This window comes from Acanthisitta chloris, unplaced genomic scaffold, assembly GCF_000695815.1.
Source record: "Acanthisitta chloris isolate BGI_N310 unplaced genomic scaffold, ASM69581v1 scaffold5068, whole genome shotgun sequence".
Taxonomy (NCBI): Eukaryota; Metazoa; Chordata; class Aves; order Passeriformes; family Acanthisittidae; genus Acanthisitta; species Acanthisitta chloris.
In genome coordinates this window covers 17240-31936 of record NW_008686324.1, presented here as the reverse complement: position 1 = coordinate 31936, position 14697 = coordinate 17240, and the positions used below count along the sequence as shown (strand labels likewise).

The following is a 14697-nucleotide window of genomic DNA, read 5'->3' as shown; positions in this document are numbered from 1 at the left end:
GAGTCAAAGATCATTTTAAAGCTGAAATCCTCAAAACCCTGAAAGTCATTTTGCAGAGAAGAAATAGAGTTAATTAGATTGCTTGGGAGATGGTGAATTCAGGAGAAGAGTAGGTTTAACTTGCCTCCTCTTGCATGCTTGTGGAGTCAAAGATCATTTTAAAGCTGAAATCCTCAAAACCCTGAAAGTCATTTTGCAGAGAAGAAATAGAGTTAATTAGATTGCTTGGGAGATGGTGAATTCAGGAGAAGAGTAGGTTTAACTTGCCTCCTCTTGCATGCTTGTGCCGTGCCATTGAATTCAGGAGAAGAGTAGGTTTAACTAGCCTTCTCTTGCATGCTTGTACCTCTCAGTGCCATGTCCTGGTCCACAGGTGAACCTGGGAGTGTGTGTCTGTGCCATGCTTCACTCACCCAGAGCACAGCAAGGCTTCAGGTAGCACTGATGCCACAGGGCAGGCAGTTCTGGGGTCCCTGCATGCCAGTGGGAAGGACTTTGCTGGAAAGGGAGAATATTTCTAAGAGAAGTTGCATGAGCAGTCAGTCAGCCTATTGAGGCTGGTCCAGGCAGAGAAATCTCATCATTTCGGTTATGTTGGGATCAGTGACTGATTTAATTGGAGTCATGTAGGTTCTTGAATGGTTTGTGTGTGGCTCTGTTGGGTAGTTTTGCTGCTGGCTCAGCACACAGGTCTGAAGTTTCCTTTCCCAGTTTGGGGGTGTCCTTACAGTACACTGGCACTTCTAGGAACACAAGTGAGAACTTCAAGCGTTAGAGGGAGGAGCTGGAAGTTGGGACTTCTTGGTTCCCAAGCACAGTTCCAAATCATGCTTTGCAGTCCCTAACCAAGTGAGTTTTGCCCCTTGACCTTGGTTTTGTTCTCTTCTAAAGAAGTGGCAGTGCTTGCTTACTGTACTGGACGTGCCAGGGACAGGAGTGGTGGTGACTGAAGTGGTTGAGATCTGCTGCTGGAGCTTGTGGAAGGGGTTAAGGCATGTGGTGAGCGAGGTGTGAATTGCTTCCCTGTGGTTTCTTTAGGGCACTTTCATGGAGTGTCAGCCGGAGAGCAGCATCTCCCACCGCTTCCACAAGAACTGTGCCTCCCAGGTCAACGACATGAGCTACTGCCCACACTGTGGGGAAGAGGCCTCCAAGGCAAAGGAGGTGACAATAGCGAAAGCAGACACGACCTCCACGGTGTCCCTGACCTACGAGCAGCAGAAACCAGCGGCTGTGGAGGGCAGGGCTGACACCACCACAGGCAGGTGAGCTTGGGATCTCAAACCTCATGCCACGACAGGCTTTGGATTGGAATGCTTGTGCTCCTCCTGATGAGCAAAGTGCTTCCTGGTCCTGCCAAACAGGTGTGGTTTGTGTCACTTGTGTTGGAGAAGAGCTTGGCAGCCACAGGGTGAGCTGAGGCAGAGGCTGTGGGCATGGAGGGGTTCAAGAATTAAACCATTCCTTCCTCTTATTGTTAGGAATGGGATAAGAGTGGAATTAGTTGATGTTGCCAGGTCTGCTAAGTGACAGGGACGTCCCTGCAGTACCTAGCTGTAGCTCTACTCACGCCAGCGAGCACAAGTGTAAAGAGAGGAAGAAAACACAGAGGAAAACACAAATCAAGCCAACCCTGTGTTGAACAGTGCTCTGACTTCCTGTCCCATCTGGTCTTGTTCTGGTGGCTTTTATTACTTTCCCCATGTTCCTGCAGCACAGAGTACATTAAAATGTAATCAGAGGGCAGTGCAGTTCCCTTTTGGGCAAGTTCTTACCCTAAAGGGTGTAAAATCTATTGGTTTGTGTTTCGATTTCACTTACACTTCTCTGTATCTAAAATGCATTTGCTTTCCTTCTTTGGCAGAAGATTTGCAGTGTATTGTGTATTTTAATGGTTGTGCTTTGGCTGTCTCTCATTTTTCCTCTTCAGTGGCACTGGGACACGGTTGTCAGAGGAAGACAAGCCAGAAAGTTCGGCTGCTGAGGGGTTTGACATGGCTGGGGCTTCAGTTTTTCCAAAGCCTACTACTAGCCTGAGCCAGGGACCAGTTAAAGAGACTCTGGAAAGTGCCCTGATTGCCCTGGACTCTGAAAAGTAAGAAAAACCCCACTGGACCTCTCCAGTTCCCAGCAAAGTTGCTTAACCTAGACAAATCCTAGATTTAGCTTCTCTGGATTTTGGCTCCACTCAGAGCTTCTGTTGTTTAGATTTATCCCAGACAGATTCAGGAGGACTGTCACAGCTCTAAATGTCTTCTTGATGAGGATTTGGTTTTTCACTGGCCCTTCAGCTCTAACTTCTGAGAGTTGCTGTTCACAGGAGTGAGACCCAGAATTTGTTGTTGAGGGGCACTGAATAGATCAGCCCTCAGTGGAACAAGGCTGGCTGGGATTGGAGCTGGAAGCTTTAAGACCTCCTTCTGGAGGCTTCTTGTTCAGAATCACAGTCTGGTTTGGGTTGGAAGGGACCTTAGAGATCATCCAGTCCCACCCCCTGCCATGGACAGGGACACTTCCCACCAGCCCAGGTTGCTCCAAGCTCTGTCCAACCTGGCCTGGAACACTTTCAGGGATGGAGCAGCCACATCTTCTCTGGGCAACCTGTGCCAGTGCCTCAACACCCTCACAGGGAAGAATTTCTTCCCAATATCCCATCCATCCCTGCCCTCTGGCAGTGGGAAGCCATTCCCCTTGTCCTGTTGCTCCAGGCCCTTGTCCCAAGTCCCTCTGCAGTTCTCTTGGAGCCCCTTGAGGCACTGGAAGCCTTCTCCTCTCCAGGCTGAACACCCCCAGCTGTCCCAGCCTGGCTCCATGGCAGTGGTGCTCCAGCCCTTGGAGCATCTCTGTGGCTTCCTATGGACTTGCTCCAAGAGCTTCACGTACTTCTGATTTTGGTGCCCCAGAGCTGGAGGCAGCACTGCAGGTGAGGTCTCACCTGAGCAGAGCAGAGGGGCAGAATCAGCCCCTCACCTGCTGCCCACACTGTGATCCCAGAACACCATAGGATACACTTTGTCCTGCACATGGGGTGACAGTGAGGTTGGAAGGTGACATACCAGGCGTGTTCTTCACTGACTATTCATTCCACCTCTTTTCCCCACTCCTGCAGACCCAAGAAGTTACGGTTCCATCCGAAGCAGTTGTACTTCTCTGCGAGGCAAGGAGAGCTGCAGAAAGTCCTGCTGATGTTGGGTAGGTGCCTCCTTCCCAGGACAGGGCCTGCCTGGCAGCACTCCCAGCTCCTGCCAGGCAGCTGCCAGCGTCCAGTTCCCAGCATGGCAGCACGTCATACTCCCCACTGCCCCTTGGGAGTGGAGCTGGAGGAGAAAGCCACTTCTGAAGTGATGTGTCATTGGAAATGGCTTCATCTTGCTGTGAAATGTGGCCTGTTCCCAACTTGTTTCTGCATTTGAGTGTGGTTTTATCCAGAGAAAGTGGTTGTGTCCCCAGAATGACCTCCATGTGGTTTTTCCAGTCCAACAGATCTTTTTCTCTCCATGCAATGGGATAGATAGGTATTTGCATCCAGCAAAAAGGTAAAAAGATGGAAGTCAGCAAGAGGGGGAAAAGGAAGAGCCTTCAGTACATAGGGTTTGTTTTAGGGGTACATAGTTGTCTTGTTTTTACCCAAGGAATCTCCTCCTTTAAAGGACACAATGTTTCCTCAGGATCATTTCCTTTCCACTCCAGTACTTTGCTGTACATTTTTGGATACTTCCTGTTCTTGTCATTTATCAGTTTCTTCTCTTTTTTTTTTTTTTGGGTCTAGCAAGTGTTTGCCTCATTGTTCCTGCCTTCAATAGCACAAAAATGTTACTCATTGATAAATTTAACTACAGCCTCATCACACGCAACATGTTATCATGCCCAGACATCTTTGTCTGCCTGTCAGCATCATCTGTCACTCTCTGCACAGCTGTGAGAGTCTCTGGCCAGATCCTGAGCTTGGAGAAGCTCCATCCACGTTGTAGCCCTGTGTTTGCAGGGATGCAGTGAGGATCACTCATATTAAGTGCAGTTAATGGTGGTGAGACAAGACCAGGTAGCACCAAGTCTGTGTTGTTTCCAATTTCTGTGTTGCTTTAAACAAAGCAGCATTTTATGTCTTCTTATCCTTGTATGGTGTTGGCTTTGAGATGAATTGTGAACCCTATGTAGGTATTGTGTTGCCTTCAAGGTATTGAATTCCATGGTGCTTCTGAAGCTTTTGGTTAGGGGGTTGTTGCATATCTAATGTCCATGGGACTGCCCTGAGAGCTTTCTGGTTTGAATGTGTAGTGAGACATAAGGAGGGCTGAGGATGGGCTGAGGATATCCTTTAAAAGCCCTTAGCTGATATGTGATTCTCCTGTTGCACTTCAATCTCTGGATTGTGGCTGAAAGTGTCTCTGCTGTGTTTTTCAGTGGATGGAATTGACCCTAATTTTAAAATGGAGCATCAGAATAAGAGAACCCCTCTGCATGCTGCTGCTGAGTCTGGCCACGTGGACATCTGCCATATGCTCATTCAGGTCTGTCTCCACTCATGTTCTTCTGTACAAGCAAATTGCTGTGGTTTTTGGTCTCCTGCCCCACATGGCTGAGACACACTTGGACATCAGCACTGAAACATCCTTCCTGTAAAAAAACCTCCTCAGTCACAGCATTTGCTGAATGGGGAGTGGTGGAGTGTGATGTGAGGTCTTAGAGGACATGACTGAAGCTGTCCCAGACAGCTTCCCTGTCTGGGCAAGGAGCATGTGAAGCTTCAGTGCAGGGCACTGGGGAGCAGGGAGGAATCTGTGCCTAAGCACAGGCTGAGTGCACTGCCAGATGTGCCAGACAGGTTGACTACACACTCAGGTGTGCCAGCACACTCTGGCTGCACTGCCAGATGTGCCAGCACATCCTGGCTGCTGGCAGGCTGCAGGAGATCTGCCAGGAGCTGCCAGGCTGCTCTTTGTGACAAGGGCAATGAGGCTCTGAGCCTGGAAGCTGTCAGACTCTGTTTTCCCTTCCATCACAACCGGAGAAACTCCAGCAGGATTTTCCTCTACAGTATGAATGTCCCACATGTGGAAAGGGGAGAAGGAAGGATGCAAATTTAGTTTGTTGTCTGAGATTTGGGTTCTAATGAAGGGAAGATGATCAAAGACATAGAGATGCTGTTGTTGAACCTGCTCCAAAATGATGTGAAGAAGAAAAAGAAGGATTAAAAATACAGTTTTTCTCTTCTGTGCTGGCATACATGGTCTGGAGTGACTGGCAATATGTTTTGTTTACCCTGTGGGATTGTGAATCCTTAAAGGGCTTTTGAAGAAGCAGCAGTGACAAGTCTTTGGGGATGAGCCTGCTGGGCTGGTGCATTTCAGCACCTGGAGTTGGAGGCTTTTGAGTGCTGTTTGAAGGCAGCTATGGGCCTGGCTGCTCTCACTGAAGTTATTGCATGTGAAGACAACAGAATGAGTAAAAGCAGCAAAGTTTGTGAGATATTACAACCAATTGAACTATCAGTAGCGTTGGTTTGTTTCCAAAGTGCTTCAGCTTGTCCCTTCCCTGAGGTCTGGCGTGTGCAGCAGCGCAGGATTTGCCTGGGAATGGCCCCAGCTTGCTAAACTTGATATGCCTCTTCTCTGCTCTGGTTTAAATAGCTCTAACTGTGAAAGGAGTCAAAACAAAGGAATTCAGTGGGAGGCACCTGGAAGCAACAGGGCCAGCTCCTTGTGCCAGGTGAAGCTGAGGCAGCAAGTCACTGCTGTGAGCAGGTCTGAGCTTCACACACACACACACACACGTGTGCATGGCCTGCCAAGAGTTGGGTGTCTCTGGGATTTTCTGGTTTCAGCTATTAGGTGGTTACTGAGCTCAGCCAAAGAGCTGCAGCAGGCAGGATAGGTGACAGCCATGCTTTGGTTGAAGTCACTCCATGTCAAAGTGAACTCAGAGACCTCTGTGGAAATGGTACCAGTGACTTCAACAGAAACAGCCAATCCCCAGGATATTTGTTGCAGCTCCTACCTCTCTTTAAATCCCAGGTTGTTCCTTATTGCTTGTGACATTGGGAAGAGCTGGTGGGTTTATTCTAAAGGAGAGACCAGGGACAGCAAAGCTGCTGGAAAAAGGAGGAGGCTGATTTTTCCAAATTGGTACACAAACAATATCTAGAAAGTAGCAGTACAAATTCCATTAATGACAGAGGTGTTCAGTACCAGCTGTTCCTTATGGTTACTGGCTGTGGAAGGCAGGAGAGAGGGCAGGGAGTGTGTGCTGCTTCCCAAAGCAGGTGAAGTTGCACTTCCTTCTTCCCTTGTTCTATTTCTTCTTCCTTTTGGCTTTTTTTCCCCTTGCTTAATATGGCTAAATTTCAGGAAAAATCTTGCTGCTAAATCTCTACTCCCACATCCTTCCTCTGCTAACCAGTAATGCCTATAACTCTCCTTGCATTTGCCTTGGCCTCCCCACAGGCTGGTGCTAACATAGACACATGCTCTGAGGACCAGAGGACTCCACTGATGGAAGCAGCAGAAAACAACCACCTGGAAACTGTGAAATACCTTATCAAGGCTGGAGCACTAGTAGATCCTAAGGTAGCAGTTTATTCCTTATCTTTTTCTCCTGTAGAAGCTTCTGTCCAGCATTTCTTTCTTGATAGGTTTGAAGTTCTGGGTGGAGGTGCACAGACCAAGGGGAAGTGGCCTGGCATGTCTTGGAGCAAAGGCTTGGCAAGGCTGGGGGTGTCACAGGCTCATTTTAATGCTGCAGTGTCCTGGCTGTGAGCTCTTTGGGGCAAGTGCTGCCACTTACTCCATTAGTTTGTGGCATCAAATCTCAGGGGGATTTGATTTCCTCTGAGGCCACTAAGTCTTGCTGTCACAAATCCATTGCAGTGAATTTGGAGTTTGATTTCAGAGTTTCCTTCTGCATAGACTCTAATAACGAGAATTTTGGGGTGATGGATAAAATGGGCTGGTAATTAGGTGCTTGCTAAGCCAAGAGAAATGACAGAGGAAGCTTTCTTTTCCAAAGCACTGATGTGTGGAGCCTTGCAGTCACGCTGCAGTGGCAGAATTGAACCCCAGCTTTAAACTCTACCCTTTAATTTAAACCAATACAATCAAATGCAGCTGTCTGTTTGCCTTCAGCAGGCTCTAGTTGCTTTGCAGTCTTGGAAAATACACAGATTGGTTATTAGTCCCATAAATCAGATGCTATTTGGAGCTTAGGAACTCTTCCCATGTGAACTTCTTTTGTCACAACCTCTGCTGCTCTTGGCTGTTCTCATGAAGGACTGTGAGGGCAGGAGGATTGCACAGGGTGTCAAGTGCTGCCCACCCTGACCCTTAAATGGATCCTTGGGGTCCTGGTTCTGAGCTGGGAAGGGGCAAGGGCCAGGCCAGGCATGTGTGGTTCATGCTGGGCATTGTCCCAAGTGTCTCAGAGCAGTCTAGACCTCTCTTACCTGATTTATTCCTCTGGAAGAGAAAAGAGAGGAGGTTGTGCTTCAAAAGGTTAAAGGGAAGGAAACAAATTCTGGGCTTGCAAAAGCAAATGAGAAGCCTGAGATCATGTCTGAAGTCTAGACTAGTTTATTATGTTAATTAGTTTCTTGCACCAAATTACTCATCTATTCGAAACCAGCAACATTGCACTTTGGAATCAGCTCCATCAGTTTCCATGAGAAATCTGGGCATTACCTGCTGTGGGTAGAGCCCTCCCAGCCCTGGGCACTGCAGGTGGAGAGGTGCTGAGGACCAGGGTGTGCTGGTGGGGGTTTCTCAGGCCCCAGGGTGAAGCTGTTGGTCCTGTTAACATGAGGTACAAGCCCCACCCAAAACCTGCAGATTAAACCTCAAATCTGCCTCCTCTCCTCAGGGCTGAGGAGCTGCACTTGGCTCTTGCTAATCCAAGGGGAAAGCTGTGGCATTATTCACATGGGGCAGGCACTTCTGGGGGTGTAGACACCCCTTCTGTACCCCAAGAAGCCCATGTGGTGCAGTCCCTGAGCAGAGATGTCCCATCCTTGGTCCCTCACCCTGCACTGTGCTCTCCACTCAGCTCCATCCCAAAGCTCTCACCTCCACTAGTGCTTCCAGAGGTTCAGCTGAAAGGAGTCATTAGGTTTTCAGTCTTTCATTTATTCCTCCTTATTTCCTGCTTTCTGGACCTTGCTGTGTGCTAAGCTCTGGGGATATAAATGTCTGATAAAAATCAGGCTCCAGCCATTTAGATCTTTGGTGTTAGTGTGGGAGCATCTCCGTCGTGACTCACAGCCTGTCCATCTCCGCCAGACCCTCTATTCCCAGCTCCCAAAGGCATTTTTCCTTTCAACCTTCAGAGTTGTTTTTTATCTCCTGCCTGGGCAGATGGCTGGGCACACTGGAGACTCCTAGCCCTGTGCAGGACACCCTTTTCCCCTGCTGCCAGGTGCTGGGGTGAGGCCTTGTGCTAACAGAACACAAGCAAAATGTGTAAGTGGAGCATTTCAAGTTGAGACAAGGCTACTTTTCTGATGTGAAGTCAAGCTTTGCCTCTGTAAGGGATTTTTACCTCCCTTTGGCTCTCCAGCAAATGGAGAGGATTGGAAAAGGGTTTGTCAGGGCATCGTTGTCAGGGTTTGGGGCTGGTACCTTCCCTAGGCTTCTCACAGGTGTCTCTTCCTGTAGCCTTTGCACTCTCAGCCTCCTGCTCTGTGTGGGTGACACCTCTGAGTTTTGTGTGCAGCTCCTGAATTCTGCTCAGTGCTGGCCTTGGCTCCTGCTCTCTCTCTTCCTGGCAGTGGGCTGGGGGCTTTTGGAGTCCTCTGCTCCATCTGTGAACTTCTCTGGTGGTCCTGAGCATCACTGGTGTCATGCAGACATGGAAAAAGCTGTCCCTGAGTGCTTGTTCTGTGGTTGTGTCCAGGATGCAGAAGGTTCCACGTGTCTGCACTTGGCAGCCAAGAAGGGACACTACGACGTCGTCCAGTACCTGCTCTCCAACGGGAAGATGGATGTCAACTGCCAGGTGAGGCCTTTCTGCAGGGCAGGAGCTGCTTTGCTCGGGTCAGGGACTTGGCTCAGCACTGTGCTGTGATCACTCAAATACACTGCTGCTGCTGAGGAACACCTTAACATCATTATAGGGCAACAATTCTGTGCCATCCCATCTGCCAGGGAAGGTGATTCCCTCCACCAGCCTCAAGGAAACTTTGTTCTATGTCCCTTGATTTGCAATTTCTCCTTGACTGAATTTGCTCTGGAGCCTGTTGCTCAAAAGTCACTGTGCTTTTCCCAGTGGGGGTGGTGGGATCATGGCCATGCTGTGGGATGGATTGAGCCTGGCATTTGCCATCACAGAGTTTATCCATTATCCATCCACAGCCTCAGGATTCCTAGTTCTGGGGGAAGGGCAGGTCCCTCAGGCTTCTCAGGGAGCTTTTGTAAGAGCTTTTACACAGGGTGGGTGTTCAGTGTGACCTCTGGACAGTCAGAATGACCTGGAGAGCCACTGTCAGCATGCTGAGCTGCAAATCAACTCCAGCTGGCTGAGGTGCTGGTTCCAGTCACGCTGGGATCAGCAGGCCCTGAGGGACGTGCAGCAGTGTGGGCTGAGTGAGACGTGGGGAGGGAAGGGCTCTGTGGCTCCAGGCAAGGTGCTCTGTGGCTCCAGGCAAGGGGCACTCTGCTGCCAGGGGCTTGTGGAACCAGCAGGGGACTGTCCTGCTGTTCTGTGAGCCTCACCCTCTCCTCTCCCTCCCCAGGACGACGGGGGCTGGACGCCGATGATCTGGGCCACGGAGTACAAACACATTGAGCTGGTGAAGCTGCTGCTTGCCAAGGGGTCAGACATCAACATCCGTGACAACGTAAGGATCTGCTGGAATCCACTTCAGAACTGAGCCACAGTCTTGGTTGGAAAGCCAGACATGTCTGAGGTGGCAGATCTGGGGCTCAGTGCAGGGAGGTGCAGTGGTCCCCTGACACAGGCAGTGAGTGAAGAGTGTCTGGGGGGAGAATTTTCCTCCATACTCTGGGAAGAAGTTTAGAAGCTGCCAAGATGTCCTTGTCCTCCAGCTCTTCTGTCACAGCCTGTAAGGCTGCTGTAGGGAGTGCTGCAGGCTGTAGTCAGCTCTGTGCCTCACTGTTTCTGACCCACCTGGATCCACCATGCTGCCACCAGGCAGATCCCCCTGAGCCCAGCTAACAGATCCATGCTGGTCAGAGGCCAGTGGGCACTGGGCATGGGTTAGGGGCACCCTGTGTGCCTTTAGAGGGGCATAAGCTTATACTCATATTCTCTGGAGGGACTGGGCAGATGCTCTGCCAGCAAGTATGGCAAGCCTGGCTTTTCCTGGGCATCACCAGCACATAGGCACAGATGTGGACAGAGCAAGCCCAGGCTGGCAGCTCAGTGTGCTGGAGCTGCCTCTCGGCCTGCTGTTCACCTCCATAAATCCTGCTCAAGTGGGATGTGCTCAGTACTAGAGTCCATGGGAGCTCCATGGGCCTGAGAACACTGCATGTTGAGCTGTGCCAACTGGTTCAATGGGAATTTCCAAGTGAATAGAGAAGATACAAAGAAGGTACTGTCTCCTTTTCCCCCAAGTTTCTTCAGGAGACTAATTATATCAATACTGCTCCTCCTCTTCTTTTTTTTTAATAGCATGTTTCTCATTTTTTCCCCTTCTGTCTCTAAGGATATTGAAACCCCAGAGGTACCTCAAGGCACACTTGGGTGTGCACTGGGTGTGAGGAGCTGCTCCAAGCCTTGGCCTGTAGATGTGAGGTGGTTTGATTAATGAAGTGTAACTGGCTTCACTGCTCTCTGCACAGAGCTGTTCCAGTGAAGGATGTACCCACCAGCAGTTCACATGCTAGCATGCCTCATGGCACTGGATTTTCTTGTCCAATGTTCCTGGTGATCTTATAATCCAAGGGATATAAGCAGATAGTTTGATTTCACTCCCTAAATGCCTTGTTTTATGTCTTGGGTGCTAGCAGGGATAGGTGTTGGCAGGTTTGTCTCATGGGGCTCAGAAAAGCTCCAGCTATTCTGGATGAGTTGTTGTCCCAGTCTGAAAGCTCCTTCTTGGCAGGAGTCTCAATTTCCTTGGTAGCTCAGTGTCATGGTTTAGCCCCAGGCAGCAGCCAAGCCCCACACAGCCACTCACTGCCTGCCCCTCCAGTGGGATGGGGGAGGGAATTGGAAGGGTGAAAGGTAGAAAGCTTGTGGATTGAGATGAAGAGAGTTTGATAGGGAAAGCCAAAACCATGTGCACAAGCAAAGCCAAAAAAGGAATTAATTCCCTGCTTCCCATGGGCAGGATACTGTTCCTAAAAGCAAAAGTCAAGGCAAGAGGTTTTGGGCTGTTTCATCACTGCAGAGCCTGACTGCTGACTCTGAACAAAACTGACTTGTTTGATCTGTCACAGAAGCCTTTTGGCTACCAGCTACAAGATTAATGATGAAAATCAAATCAACTCAGTCAACAATTGACTTGAAAGACAATGATGCTCTTAGCAGCAGCTGTGTGTATCACGTATCTGCCCTGTACCTGATGGCACTCATTAAGGAGCAATGTCACTTGTGCTGGGAAACATCATACTCTGGGAGAAATGCTTTTGATTGAGATGCTGCTGCAGTTTGGCAGGAGCTGATGGAAGGCAGAGCAGTGAGTCCAGCTGTCTGTAACCTGTCTGAGCAGCAGCATGTGGGTGCAATCCATGGGATGAATCTTTTCTGTGGATTGGTATGTGCTGTGATCAGGGTTTTTTTCCTAGATGATACCATAATGGGAGGCAGGAGCTGTGTAGAGAAAGGTCTCCCTACTCCCTGGTGCATACAAGAGCCTCCCCATTTAAGGAAGGATCTTAAGTGGCAATGACTAAAGCATGTGCTTTGTTTTTGCTTTAAAAAGAAAGAAAAGAGACAATTTAGGTGATCATTACTATCAGTGCACTGTTGTAATCGATGCCTTTGGAGCTTGTCATGGGGAAGGGTTCGCCCTGTGCTGCAAATTGCTCTGTAACAGAAAACAGAGTATCATTGCTTAAAATATCTCCATCAGAAAGATGAGTGTTCAGCTATTTCTAGTGCTGCTAGTGAGAGATGAGTACATACAGTATTTAAGAGATGCCTGGAGAAGGATTGATTGCTTTCCCTGTGGCTCCTGTTTCTCTTTCTAGCACCTTCACATACCCTATGTGCTCTTTTTCTCTTTAATTTTGTAGCCCTGGGAGACACATTAGCTTTCCTGTCTGGCTGGGCTGAGGAAGCTCAGCTTCCAGCCTCTTCCAGCATGTTTGTTCATGTCTGTCACCTCTCTGGTGGATTGATCCAGATTGGTTTGTGGCTCAGAGACAGACGAGTTGCCTGTGTGTGTGTAAGGAAGGTGACAGAGTGCTGTGTGCAGCCTCCCTGTCTTCAGTGTGTGCAGGCAGATGGAGTGAGAACTCCTTCCTTGGCTGTGCTGAGGTTTCCCTGTCCACCCTGGCATTCCCAGCCAGCAGGAGCAATGTGGGGATGGAAGCTGCAAGCCACATGTTGAATGCTGCAGGTGTGGAGCTAAGGATGGTGAAGTCCCAAAGCAATAAGGTGTTAAAGCACTAAACAACCTCCACTCTGTTCTCCTTCCCTCCAGGAGGAAAATATCTGTTTGCACTGGGCTGCTTTTTCTGGCTGTGTGGACATAGCAGAGATCCTGCTGGCAGCAAAGTGTGACTTGCATGCAGTGAACATCCACGGGGACTCCCCCCTGCACATTGCAGCCCGAGAGAACCGCTACGAGTGTGTGGTGTAAGTACAGCCCAGCCCTGCTGCTTCCCTCCCTGCCCCTGCTCACTCCAGTCCACCTGCCTTTGGAATGTCTTTGGCATGTGGGCACAGACCAGGATTGGGATGGAGGGCTTGTTTCCCCGTTGCTGTGGGGCTGAGGTACCAGCTGCTGCCAGAGCTGGGGAGAAAATGTGGAGTGTTCCTGGAGCCTTGGGCAGAGGCCTGAGCTTCCCAGCAGGAAGGCATCAGGCTTCCTTGATTAAACCTTTTTTTCCCTCACGACTAGCATGGCATAACATGGTAACAGGGCTTTCTTTTCCTTTGCTTCATCCCTGCTCTGAATAAAGAGCCACCATGTGTACTCGCCAAAAGTTGGTGAGTATAAACAAGGGCAAAGTCCAATTGGAGCCTTGGGCAGAGGCCTGAGCTTCCCAGCAGGAAGGCATCAGGCTTCCTTGATTAAACCTTTTTTTCCCTCACGACTAGCATGGCATAACATGGTAACAGGGCTTTCTTTTCCTTTGCTTCATCCCTGCTCTGAATAAAGAGCCACCATGTGTACTCGCCAAAAGTTGGTGAGTATAAACAAGGGCAAAGTCCAATACCAGTTTCGGACTCTTCCTTTTTTTTCCTGCCAGAGAGAGTTTCAAGCCTGTCTGAAGTTAGGCTGGTACCAGCAAGGTACCTGCCATGCCTGAAGCAAGGTGAGGTTTGCCCAGAGCTCTCAGGAGTGCCTAGAGCTCCAGTCTGTGGCCTCTGCCAGCACCTTCACGTAGAAGGATTCACTGAACCATTGCTTAATAAAGAAAACTCAGGTGATTATTCACTACTATAGACTCTTCCTTGTCCCTTAAGGGCTGGCTGGAGGATGTGATTCATTTCCATGGTTTCTCTTGGGGAATCCTTACCCTTCCTTGCTGTTTTGCAGTCTCTTTCTTTCCCGTGGCTCGGATGTCACTTTAAAGAACAAGGAGGGTGAGACTCCACTCCAGTGCTCCAGCCTTAACTCTCAGGTCTGGGTGGCCCTACAGATGAACAAGACTCTCAAAGAATCATCCTCTGAGAAGCCTGTCCAGATAGAGAAGGTGGTGAGCAGGTGAGAATAGGGTTGACTTTGCTTATGGGTCAGGAAATTGAGCCCTTGAATGGGGAGCCTGAGGGCCTGGTTTAAGGAAAGACTTAGCTTTATCTGCTGTGAAGGTCAGTTTGAGCTGAGCAACAGCTAAGCCCATGCTGATTCAGACCATGGTTTGCAAATTCATCCTCCAAATGGAAATATCCACAAGCATCAAGAACTATCTGTAGGGCAGGTTGGGAAAACACAAAGTCTCTTCTGGTCTGAATTGCTTTCAGGCTTTGAGTGCTTAGTGATCAGAGTGATTCTGACCCAGAATGGCATTTGAATGGCCCCTTGTCTGGGGGGACTTTTCCTCTGTGACAGTTGTTTCTCCCCTGGCAGAGACATTGCCCGAGGTTACGAGCGGATCCCCATTCCCTGTGTCAATTCCGTGGACAGTGAGCCTTGTCCTAGCAACTACAAGTATGTTTCACAGAACTGTGTCACCTCCCCGATGGACATTGACAGGAACATCACTCATTTACAGGTGAGGGACATGTGTACCCTGGGTTTGTTCCTGTTCTGTGTGTGTATTCAGAGACAGAGCAGTGCAGTGCAGCTCAGAACGGGTTTGGCATTCAAAGTGGGAATGTCTAGTCCCAGTATCACCATCAAATTCCAGCTGAGGTTGTATTTCTTAACTCCAGCTCTTTCTCTTGGAGATGGGATTCTGCTTTTCTTTGGTTTTGAGGCTTAAGCTAAGCTCTGTGTTCAGCTGTGTGCTGTAGCATCAGCCATCTGGTGCTGGCTGATGTGGCTCCCATTTATCCTTGTCCTCTGTTCTGAGGCTGGAGAGTTAGGGATTTGTTGGGAGACCTTCCTCATGCTGTTTTTCCACTGCCTGCAGC

The 14697-nt window shown here is 49.3% G+C and overlaps 1 protein-coding gene across 1 annotated transcript in view; it reads left to right on the top strand.

Annotated features, from left to right (window-relative positions):
• Positions 1–14697, top strand: part of LOC103807342 (histone-lysine N-methyltransferase EHMT1-like) — a gene marked incomplete at its 5' end in the record, with an annotated part of 32445 nt that overhangs the window by 4202 nt on the left and 13546 nt on the right. Inside the window, 10 exons of the mRNA XM_009080069.1 lie at positions 1039–1265; positions 1931–2095; positions 3110–3192; positions 4405–4511; positions 6444–6566; positions 8881–8982; positions 9719–9823; positions 12599–12753; positions 13661–13828; positions 14192–14336. Coding sequence (XP_009078317.1) covers positions 1039–1265; positions 1931–2095; positions 3110–3192; positions 4405–4511; positions 6444–6566; positions 8881–8982; positions 9719–9823; positions 12599–12753; positions 13661–13828; positions 14192–14336 — 1380 coding nt within the window. The remainder of the gene's footprint in view (positions 1–1038; positions 1266–1930; positions 2096–3109; positions 3193–4404; positions 4512–6443; positions 6567–8880; positions 8983–9718; positions 9824–12598; positions 12754–13660; positions 13829–14191; positions 14337–14697) is intronic.